This window comes from Notechis scutatus, chromosome 1 (assembly GCF_049901735.1).
Source record: "Notechis scutatus isolate UNSWTSFEM ecotype Mainland chromosome 1, rNotScu1.2, whole genome shotgun sequence".
NCBI lineage: Eukaryota > Metazoa > Chordata > Lepidosauria > Squamata > Elapidae > Notechis > Notechis scutatus.
Window position 1 is genome coordinate 224,540,436 of NC_142009.1, and position 11,275 is coordinate 224,551,710.

Below are 11,275 nucleotides of genomic sequence, written 5' to 3' on the forward strand. Positions count from 1 at the left end.
CCGACTCGCGCTTCCTCTCGCCTCTCCTCACCCTCCTCACCATTTATTTACAACGCCGGGATCCCCACTCCAGGCAGCGTGTCAACGATCCCTCCTTCCCCGCGCCGGTAAAAAAGCGCCCATGTTTTCCTCTCTAGCCTTTCTCTCTCTTCACCCCCGCCTCCCTCTTTGTTGTCGCTTCGTCCGCGCTCTCCCCGAGCAACTCTATGGTTAACTTTTGACGCAGGCCTCGGCGTTTGGGGAACGAAGGCACTGCCACAGACGAGGTGCGCAGAGCGTCTTCCTCGCGGTAGGTACCTTAACTTAAAAGCAAAGCGAGGGCAGGGCGGGGGGAGAGAGAGCTTTGTCGTCTTCTCTCAAATCAAAATCCCGATATTCGGATTCCCCGCGGCGAAGGTTGTATTATATAGGAAGTTAGGAACCCAATGCTTTCCCAGAAACCATAGAGTGTAGGATAACTTCATAGAAAGTAGCTAGCCTTCGGTTCCCCGAAGCGGAAGATGGGAGATAGAGCTAGGAAAAAGTAGAGTCGCCCATCCTGGTCTTCAGTCATAACGATCTCTGCTTTCTAATCATGTTTATTGTAAAGTGCAGTTTCCCTGCAGCTTTTCCGCCTTTGCAGGGAGAGGAGATGGCTCCGCGCGAGCAGCCAGCCAAGCGTGCGCGTGCTCGTGCTCGTCCACTGCTCGCGCAAGTGGGGATGAGCCCGTGCACTCGCCCGCCGCTTCCACGGCTCGGTTCCGAACGGCTCGCGGACTCGCGGGCTGCTCCAAAGCGGTTCCACTGTGCCTATATCAAAGTTGAGGAGGAGTCGATGGCTCCTTTGCGTTTTATTTTAAACCGTTCTTTCAACCTAAGGGTGGGGTGGGGGGACTTTTAAGTGACCTTCAAATGCCAGAATGATGGGAGGTTTCTGAGAGTTGGTCCAGTTAAAGACACCGAGGCTGCTCTATAAAACCGACGCCTGCATGCCACGGAGCTATCTCGGTAGGAACAAGAGGGTGAAGAAGACTATGGAGATTCTCGGTCATCCAGGGACCATGTTGTCCCAAAGGTGCTTCCCCCCCCCTTCCAAGGGGCAACTGGACTTCCTTCCTTTCTTTCTTTCTTTTTCTTTAAAGACGTTTCGCTTCTCATCCAAGAAGTTTCTTCAGCTCTGAAAAAGCTTCTTGGAGAAGAAGCGAAACATCTTCAAAGAAAAAAAGCAGAAAGTCCAGTTGCCTCTTGGAAAAAAAAAAGCTTTGGGACAAGAGGGTGGAACCACAGAAATGAGAGGGCGGCGCTGATTGCAAGAGGGGGAAGGTCCTTCAAGGAAGGGCAAGCAGGAGAGAGCGTGTCTTTAATAGTATATTGTACTCGGGGAAGTGGGTTTTTTCTCAAGCTCCGGTTTGGAGTAAGAGGTAGGGCAGATTTCTCGTTTCTTTAATCTGCATAAAGCTGCATCTTTCTCCAGTAGACCGGGAGAGATGGAGGGAGGGAGGAAAAAGACAAAATTTTAAGCTAAAAATCCAAGGAGATTCTCCCCAACTTATTTTAAGAAGTGAAGGACACTTATGGGAATCTGTACAGCTTTTGTTTTGTATAGACAGTAGAGACAAAGTTCTTTTTGATTTCTGAGTTTAGTTTGCTATGCAACTGCAGTACGCTAAAATGAATGGCGTGGTCTGCCATCTAGACATTGCAAAAAAGTCTGGTGTATTTGATGCAAGGTGTTTATGCCTTTGAGTTTTTTTGTTCATGAGTTTAACTGCTTTCTCTTTTATTTTTCAGGCTTTAAAAGAAATGCTGCACAGAGTGATTATTTAACTTCAGCATTATTTGCTCCTCCCGCACACAATGCCTTTTTCTGACTTTGTCTTGGCCCTAAAGGACAATCCATATTTTGGGGCAGGCTTTGGTTTAGTTGGTGTGGGCACAGCTTTGGCCCTGGCACGTAAGGGGGCCCAGGTTGGCATGATGGCTTTCAAACGGCATTGTATGATCACCCTGGAAGTACCAGGCAGGGACAAGAGCTACCACTGGCTGTTGAACTGGATATCTCACCATGCTAAGCACACCCAGCACCTGAGCGTGGAGACTTCTTACCTGCAACATGAGAGTGGCCGTGTCAGTACAAAATTTGACTTTATTCCCAGCCCTGGGAATCATTTCATTTGGTAAGGGAGAACTGTGAAATATCTCCAGGCTGGAAGTAGTGGGAAGATTGTGAACATGAATATTTATACTGTATTTTGCAATAACTCCCAAAATACTTCTATGGCAATAAGCAGGAGTTTGTAGTGCACAACTAACAGAAGAAAATAAATTTAAATGTCTACATCCTGAACTTCACATTTCTAAAATTGCAAAATAGGCAAAGAACCAAGAAAACAACAAAATGCATGTGCAGGAGTATAGAATGGATATTTACAAGTGTGCACTCAAAGCAAATTCTGTACTCTGCTGAATCTCAAAAGGATAGTTATTATGCCAGTGATTTGCAACAGTGTGGCTAAATGTTTGTTTCAGCAACTGTCTTATTTTTGAAACATCATGCTGTTATTCTATACTCTTATGCCTCCATATTTAAGAATAAATCCCATTGAACTCTAGGATTTAAAGGTAAGATAAAATCTCCCTTGAGCTCAGCTTAAATCCTTATGGGTGCATCTGTGCAGGATTTTTTTTTAGCAATCATGCTATTGCCTTACTCCACAGTGTTTTTACTTATTTTAGTTCCATGAATCAGTTCCAGTATTTCATTTTTTTTATTTTCTGATCTGATCAATAGGAATTGATTTAATTATCAACTTTGTCTTTTAAGATTAATATCAGCTAAGCACTGAATTTTTTGTAAGCTTATTTGATTTCCAGCAAACAAGCATACAATTAGATCTGTTCTTTACTCCTCCAACTCAGATCATGATGATACAGAACAATGTTAGGTAACTTGAGATATTGTAAAATATTTTAAAATGCTGTTATTTTAATAGCTAAATTTCTTTTTTTCACAATTTTGTGGTTTGCATTGTATACATATAGTTTTATTTTTCAATATGTTGAGCTATTCAAACAGTGGAATAGAGACATTTTAAATAAGCAGAACTGATTGGATGAATAACTTTTGCTTATTCCTACCATTGTAATGCTATAGGCTATATTGCTACACAAGCATAAAAAAAAAACGCACAGAACAAATTTCTCCTTCCTGTTTTCCTTTTTCAGAAGGCTAGAGAAAGTCCTGAGGAACATGAGCTATATGGCATGGCTAAACAGCAAAAATGGAAATTCAGACAAAAAAAATTCAGGCAAAAAACAAAACCCAAATATTTTTGCATAAGGAGAAATTTTTAAGCTTGTAGGTTGGGAGAGTAGGTAGTCACAAAAGAGATTTCCTTGTGTTATCTCTGCCACTGCGTTTTTTGTTTGGTCATAACTGAACATATGTAAATCCTAGGTTACCTTTTGTTTGATTACAGATCAACAGACATGGAAAAGGCTGTTTCTGGAGGTGAAAGTCCAGAAAAGGTTTTCCTGCTCAGGTGTTCCTTGCTCTGCTTTCAGGTATCAAAAGAAGTGGATCCGTATAGAACGGAACCGGGAGAACCAGATGATTGATCTCCACACAGGCACTCCTTGGGAGTCTGTCACGTTTACAGCAGTTGGCAATAAAAGAGATATTTTTTTCAACATCCTGCAAGAAGGTATGTTAGCACCAAAGCTCCTAACACCCCTGAATGGAATATTGCTCAGAGCAAAGTCCAGACCAACCAGATTTGGACATTGTGTCTAAACAATCTCTTCTATGTGGTATTTTGATTCTTTTGTTGTTTCTAGGGATGGGGATTTTGCTTCTGATTTGTCTTGTCTTCCTTCCTATTTATATCCAAATATTTTGTATAATCAACATTTTACTTTCTCTTCAGCCAAGGAATTGGCTCTGAGGCAGCAAGAAGGCAAAACAGTAATGTATACAGCAATGGCTACTGAATGGCGGCCATTTGGTTTCCCACGACGACAACGCCCACTCACCTCTGTAGTGTTTGACAAAGGAATATCAGAGAGGATTGTGCAAGATGTGAAAGAATTCATTGATAACCCCAAATGGTACATTGATCGAGGTGAGTGCATTTCAGAGGCTGACAGTTAGATGACATAATGCGCTGACTCTTCTTTATAACAGGATGTATTTGATGCCAAACAGACGGAGCATATTCTCTCATCTTGTCTTATGTCTGTATTCTAAAGAAGAGACAACAGGCATCCCAGTTTTGTCCCTTTTTGTATTTCACAAGGTTTTGTTAGTTCACAATTCATTCACAATTATTTATGCTTTCTGTGAAGTGTAGATCAATCTTATGCATTTACAGTAATAGAATTCTCTCCAAAATTCATATCTTCCAAAACTTTAACCAGGAAGATGCAGTTCAAATTTCCAAAGGCCTTATGTGCATCTAAGAAAATCAATGCAGCTTCTCATTATGCTGCTCTAAGTATTCCAAAATGTCCAAGACATTTGTTAAAAGACAGTCTTTTAAGTCAAACTCACATTGATTCTTATGAATGAATTCTTACAAAATTATTTTCATCTGGAGCCATGTAATCTGCAGGGATGCTGAAGGTGGAGCAGCCTGCTCTCCTTTCCCAATCTGAGCTCTAGGAATCAGTGGTAAGAAACCAGGCCCAAGGCCTGCGAGAACTCTTAAGAGCTATGAAGCAGAACAGGTGTTTGAGGGGCAAGCTATATGTAATAGCAATATCATTTAGGCTTATATACTGCTTTGTAGTGCTTTACAGCCCTCTCTAAGTGGTTTTACAGAGTGGTTTTTATATTGCTGCCAACAATCTGGGTCCTCATTTTACCCATTTCCAAAGGATGGAAGCTGGGGAAGTGCTGAAATTCAGGCCTGGGCCTATGCTAGGCCTTCCAGGGACTCTTCCACTCCGAAGAACCCTATGCTCAGCTTAATTATCTGCACAATCACTAGACCACACCATGTGGGAGTCTCATTTAATAACCATCACAATTTGCAGTTGTTATAGGCAGTGGCTCCATGATGGTTTTAAGTTGAGTACAACCTGTACAATAGTCTTTTAATAAAATTACATATAATGTCACCCAGGATAAGCCTAAATCTTAAGACTGTAAGAGAAAATAAGAAAATATGCTTCACTCAAATATAATGCAGTATTCTTGTGCAACTTTTTCACAAAATCTGGAGCTGATCGTTAGAAAACTGATTGCTTGTTTAGAAGTGGCAGAAGAATTCTCATGGACTTTTAGAGCATGGTGGTTATAATAACTCATAAAGTAGGAAGTTGGATAATTGAATAGTGTCTTCTAATGAGTTTTTTCTCAACAGGAATACCTTATCGGAGAGGATACCTACTGTATGGGCCCCCAGGTTGTGGCAAGAGCAGTTTCATGTAAGTGTGAGCTCTCTGTAGTCTTGATAATGAATCTGTTCTCCCCATCCTTATTTATCAGTGCTTGAGAAAATTGTATGCCAATGTGTTAATTGGAAGAGGTTTGATTTGATTCTAAGTTATCTCAAAGTAATAAAATGTTATCTCAAAGTGATAAAACCTGTGTTTGAATGGAATTAAATTGTCATTTGGAAAAAAGGGTTACATGTTTTAAAATTAATAATTAATCATCGGTAAACCAATTAAAACAAGTATTTTAGGATCTTTTTAAAGGCTGAATTAATGGCTGTTAGCTCTATTGTATTAGGAAGTAAGTTTCACAAATGCAGGGCATAAAAGTGATGTGATAAATGTACTTTTGATAAGGGCTTGTTAACCTAGTGTCTCCTTTCCTCACATTTGTGATATTTGGGAAAGAATTGTTCATGCAATTTAGATATTTATTGCCTCTTTCCCTGCAAGCTGATTATATCAAACTATATTAAATGGATAAAAATGCATTTGGTTCAATCTGTTGCACAGTTAGAATTTGCTGTTTTTAACTGCTCCAAGTGAATTTACCTGTAGAGTATCTGTTCCTAGAAGTTATTATAAAAGCCATCCTAGAGAGATTATAGTACATACACGTCAAGAAAGCAAGAAGTAATGGAGCTGTGATGTTGCAGGGAAAAAGGGATATAATTCTCAAAGAGATTTTTATTTCTAAACAAAACTTCTATCACAATAGATTTTCTTAAGAGTTAAGCTGATTCTGCTATTCTAGATAATATCTTCTTACTCTGAATCTTTTTATTCTTCTTACTCTGAACTTTTTTTATTCAATAGTGGTTTTGGCTAATTTAGAAATTTACCATGGTGTTTCCATGTGCGTAAATACAGAACTCTATTTACAAAAGATTTGGAGCAAACAAAGGTGTTTTAATTCTGAGAGGAACATGTAGGATTTTACCTTTTCTCCCTTGTCTTCAACCCCTTTTTTTTCTTGTGTGTTTACATTCTGTAATGAAAATCCCACATATTACAGCACAGCCCTGGCTGGAGAATTGCAGTACAGCATCTGTCTTCTGAGCCTGAGTGATCGAAGTCTCTCGGATGATCGCCTCAATCATTTGCTGAGTGTAGCTCCACAACAGAGTATCATTCTCCTGGAAGACATAGACGCGGCCTTTGTCAGTCGGGACCTTGCTGCTGAAAGTGAGTGAGAGGCACATCCTCCTTCTTGCTTCCTATTCCAAATTGTCTTATTCTTTCTTCCAGCTGGAGCCTAACTTTGGACATGTCACAGAATCATTGCACCATGGAGACATCATATGAAATGCCTCTTTGGAGCAGTTTTCCTTTAGTTCTTGGAATAAGCCACCGTCTCATGGCCAAGGGCTGCATTTAGTATTTTTCCAGCAAATTGGCTTGAATAGCACCACATATGTATGTAAGCTGGGGTGGTGGTGGATTTTTTTTGCCTTTTAATAGTGACATACATGCTAATTTAATACATGCTAATTTTGTATGCGTTCCAATGAAATGCATGGCTTCCAACTTCTAACATGGTTGTAAAACGACACCATCAGTTTTCTTCAGCCATGGTTGAAAGATGACCCAAGAACTACAAAATCAGGAATTGGGCTGCAAGTCATTCGCTTTTGCTTACCCCAGATTAACAATTGCTCTGATAAGCAATCAGTTGAGAACTTAACAGTAATATTTGTCTCCCTCCTCCCACATAGCAAAAGAGAGAGAAGAAAGGGAATAGTTTGCCAGCCTTAGTGTTGTATTACTGCTGGCAACCTGCAAATTCTTAAATCAGTTACCCTTGAAAGAATACAGCCCTTCATAGGGAAAAAAAGGGTGTTTTTGCCCCTGTGGTAGTGAATGATGGGAATATGAATAATGAGAATTGTAAAACCAATTGGTTGGGTAAATCTGCTACTATAACTAGGCAGAATGCAGTAATGTTTACTTATGTGTTTAGTCATATTGTTAATTTTCTATTGTTCCATATTTCTGAATAATGTTCTGTTGTTTTTCTCTTCAGATCCCGTTGCATATCAAGGCATGGGACGCTTAACTTTCAGTGGCCTTCTCAATGCATTGGATGGCGTAGCGTCTTCTGAAGCCAGACTAGTATTTATGACTACTAATTATGTGGACAGGTTAGAACTGATGCACAAAAGTGGGATAGGCTGGAATTATTAACTTAGCCAACCTTTCGACTTAGGAGAACATTCGTGTGGGCTAAGAACAGTTGTTGATATTGGTGACATAACTAGTTAGCAATTTTTGCTGCTAAATCAAAACCACAGAATAGAAGACAAACAGCTGTCATTCCCAGAGTTTCTTCCGATTTCTTTATCAATTTTCAGTCATAGAATTGTTTCCAGTAATGCCCTGTATCACCTGCACGCTGAAATGCTACTTCACAGGCAGTGGAAACCCTAATAGTTTGATAACATAAATCAACTCTTTCCACTGTATCTTATACAATATCCAAGCATATCATTAAGAAAATAACTATTTGCCACTCTTTTCTTTGACTTTTCTCCTGCTTTTTCCTCCAAAACAATGCCTTACTATATGTTCTATTGTCAGTCAGCACTTGCCTTAGGAGAGTTTTTACCTTTTCTGTCTTTTGAACAAGAGGGGCACCATAAGCTTCCAATCCATAATCAAGTTAGTTACATAATCCAGGAGTTGGGAGGAAACTAGTTTGTATAGTAAACCCAGCCTATCTGGAGGGGCCTATCTGGAGGGAGAGGAATAAACCTCTTTAAAGAAGGAAGAGGTCCACTTGGACAAAAAAATGTATACTGGATAATAGCAAGCGTGCACAAAGGAATCTGTTTACCTTCTTGGATACTTTGATGCAAGATCCCCAACCCCTGGCCTGCTGCCCGGTGCTGGACCACAGCCCGTTTGGAACTGGGCTGTGGAAGTGGTGGACAAGTGCATATGTGCAAAGCTGCATTTGTGAAAGCAGCGGGCACATGCAAAACCATCTCCTCTTCCCCCTTCCTCTCTGTCGCCTTGCCGGAAAGGTTGGGGAATGCTGCTTTGATGCATCAAGAATAGTTGGGACAAGTTGGATCCTATTCCCTGTGAGAAACAAAAATGCACCTTATGCCTTTGTAGGAGGGAGGAAGAAGTAGAAATGCAACCCTTTTGCAAAGAATAAATGTCATACTTCTCATCCCATCCATGAAAACTAGGAACAAGCTGAAAAGAAGCAGAATGGCTCTTGCGAAGTATCCTAGAAACCCCACCTGTATAATTTCAGCCTTTCTTTCCAAGCTTGGGGCAGTGCTAGCCATACAGCCTGCTGAGAAAGGATCCATAAGTCAAGTGTTATGAGTGACAAGGCTGAATTGTTAGATTGAATTGAATTCGGTCAAGAGTGGGATTATGTTTGTGCATTGGTGCCGTGATCTGAGAAATGTATAGGCAGTGGATTATCATTAATGGCCTTCGTCATGGTTTGAAACATTTGCAGCGTTGAACCTGCAAAATATACATGTGGTTTTCACTCTGTTACCTTTCCTGGCTCCATATTGGCTGCTAGGACTGTAACAGCAAGGAAGTGGGCAATTTCAAGGTACGTGATAGAGGAGGAGGAGGAGGAGGAGGAGGAGGAGGAGGAGGAAGAAGAAGAAATGTCTGTGTGGTAGGCTGTGCAAGTTTTAGATAGGATTTTGTAAAGGGGGTTTATAGTAGTATATGGGAGTGCAAGTATATCATTTGTCAGTGACTCATTATACTATGATTGATTCTAAGAATGTGCAATAGCTATGAAAATAGATGCAGCTGCTTTAATGAATCAGAACTGAATATGAAGTATTGCATAGTTATTCTGTGTGGAAATGGACACAATTATTTAAAATGCTACCTTTGTTCTACACACCTTAGAAATAGTTCTCTTATTCTGTGTAGGACCCTTTATTCTGGATTGAAGTAGTATAGCTGAGGAAAAACTTAAAAGATTTAATTAAAATAGGACTTCGATTGGTATTAATATATTTATTTGCCACCAAATTTATATTTTTTTCTGAATCTGATGACCAACTATGCAGACAAAATAAAACAGATTTTAAGATTTTTTTAAGCCTTGTTCTTGTTGGAATTTTAGAAATAATAGCATTTTGGGCTTGCGTGTAAAGAGGGAAGCTATATTTGCAAGGTTAAACTTTTAACTGAGCTCCTTTGTTACTTTTTCACTTCTTGCAGGCTGGATCCAGCCCTGATTCGCCCAGGCCGAGTAGACCTCAAACAATACATTGGGCATTGCTCGGAGTGGCAGTTCAAACAGATGTTCCAGAGATTCTATCCAGACCAGCCATCTGCTGTAGCGGAGCAGTTTGCTAAACGAGCCCTGTCTGTCTCTGATCAAATCAGTGCTGCACAACTTCAAGGTCATTTCATGGTACACAAAGCAGATCCAGTTAAAGCCATTCAGAATGTAGAGATGCTTATATCTTGATTCTGAACAAACACTGAGAAAACATTGAAGGTAGTTGCGTGGGCTGTTCACCCAGCACCCAGTAACTAAGGGTGATACCATCAATATTTCTGCCTCAGTGAGGTGGTCCTTTTTGTAAAAAATAAAAAAAGAATAAACCAAACAATCTCATTGCATATTTCTTAAAAAGAAATTGGGAGTTCAGATTGAATGACTTCTCCCTTCTCCTCTCCAAACGAGTCTGTGCCTCAACAACCACTTAGTAATATACTGAGAAGGCACTTGGCTCTTCAGAATGTGGATGGCTCTAGTCTCGGGCATACCATTCAACTTTAAGTAACATACAGGCTCCAGGTTAACTGTATGCCTGGGCAGTTCAATGGACTGCAAATAGATTAGTTTTAATTTTGCTTGGAGGAAATGAAATCTCTCTACTGGCGTTAGGAGTTAAATGCTTTTTATAGAATATGATATTGAAATAGAGCTGCTCACATTGCTCTATGTTGCTCTCGATCTGTTGGACTTCCATTCACTTTGTACTGAGAACATAGTGAGCCTATAACTGTTCCAGCCCATTCTTGCAAATACCATCAAATGCAGACAAGGAAGTTTCGTGCTACTCTTACTTTTCAACCATTAAAGAACCATTTTTTTTAGATCATTGTCACTAGCACACCCATTTGTGGGGCATGATAACCCTACAAAAGTTCTGGAAATTGTATATTGATATAAATTCTGATTTCTGAGAACTATTGAATAACATGTATGTGGGTGTATGTGAGCAAAAACACGTTTACATTTTCCCCTCTCCACTACTGTGGTACAATACAATCCTCTGATTCCAAGATTGGGTACAACAAATTTGGGCCAAAAATGGTAGAAGAGAAGAAATCACTGCTTGCATTGCTTTTAATATTTCTGGCACACTGACATTTAGAACTGAAGGCTCAGTGTGATCTCTTTTGAAATACAAGAATCTCAAAACTCTGGAGAGCAACTGTTTAATCATATAAAATAAAAGGTACTTTGGTACTGACAGTAGTGAAAAGATCACTAAAAAAAAAACTCCTCACATCCCAGTATGAAGCCTAACTGCAGACTTCTGTGGTTCAGAGGACCATTTACACATAAAAGGATTAATAGGATTAATTTCCAGGGCTAGTTCTACATTATGTAATCTAATATCAATATAGTGTACTCTTTTGCCATCATGTTTAGCACGAGTGACCATAAATAGTAAGCAATGTGGCAAAATTGATCCAAGCACCTGGACAATAAAGAGGGAGACCTGTACTTTTTTTTTTAATTCTAAAAGTGTTTAACAGTGCATTTTCCCAATGACCTTTCTAACTAAGGGATTTTACCTCCTGATCACTAAAACAATTCTATTTTGCTAGAAGATATTTCAATATACGTATAAAC

General features: G+C 39.8%; 1 protein-coding gene across 7 annotated transcripts; it reads left to right on the forward strand.

Moving 5' to 3' along the window:
• The first annotated feature begins 94 nt into the window (after positions 1–94).
• BCS1L (BCS1 ubiquinol-cytochrome c reductase complex chaperone) lies at positions 95–11,153 on the forward strand. 7 transcript variants are annotated; one of them, XM_026665544.2, is made up of 8 exons: positions 95–289; positions 1,771–2,156; positions 3,544–3,683; positions 3,906–4,100; positions 5,343–5,406; positions 6,431–6,600; positions 7,439–7,556; positions 9,622–10,017. In XM_026665544.2, the coding sequence occupies exons 2-8, from the start codon at positions 1,837–1,839 to the stop codon at positions 9,872–9,874; spliced, it is 1,260 nt and encodes a 419-aa protein (XP_026521329.1). In that variant the 5' UTR covers positions 95–289; positions 1,771–1,836; the 3' UTR covers positions 9,875–10,017. The 7 variants fall into 7 exon arrangements, with proteins under 7 accessions (XP_026521329.1, XP_087806522.1, XP_087806523.1 ...); XM_087950396.1 differs by having other exon boundaries at positions 225–293; XM_087950397.1 differs by lacking the exon at positions 95–289 and adding an exon at positions 615–799.
• The last annotated feature ends 122 nt before the right edge of the window (positions 11,154–11,275 follow it).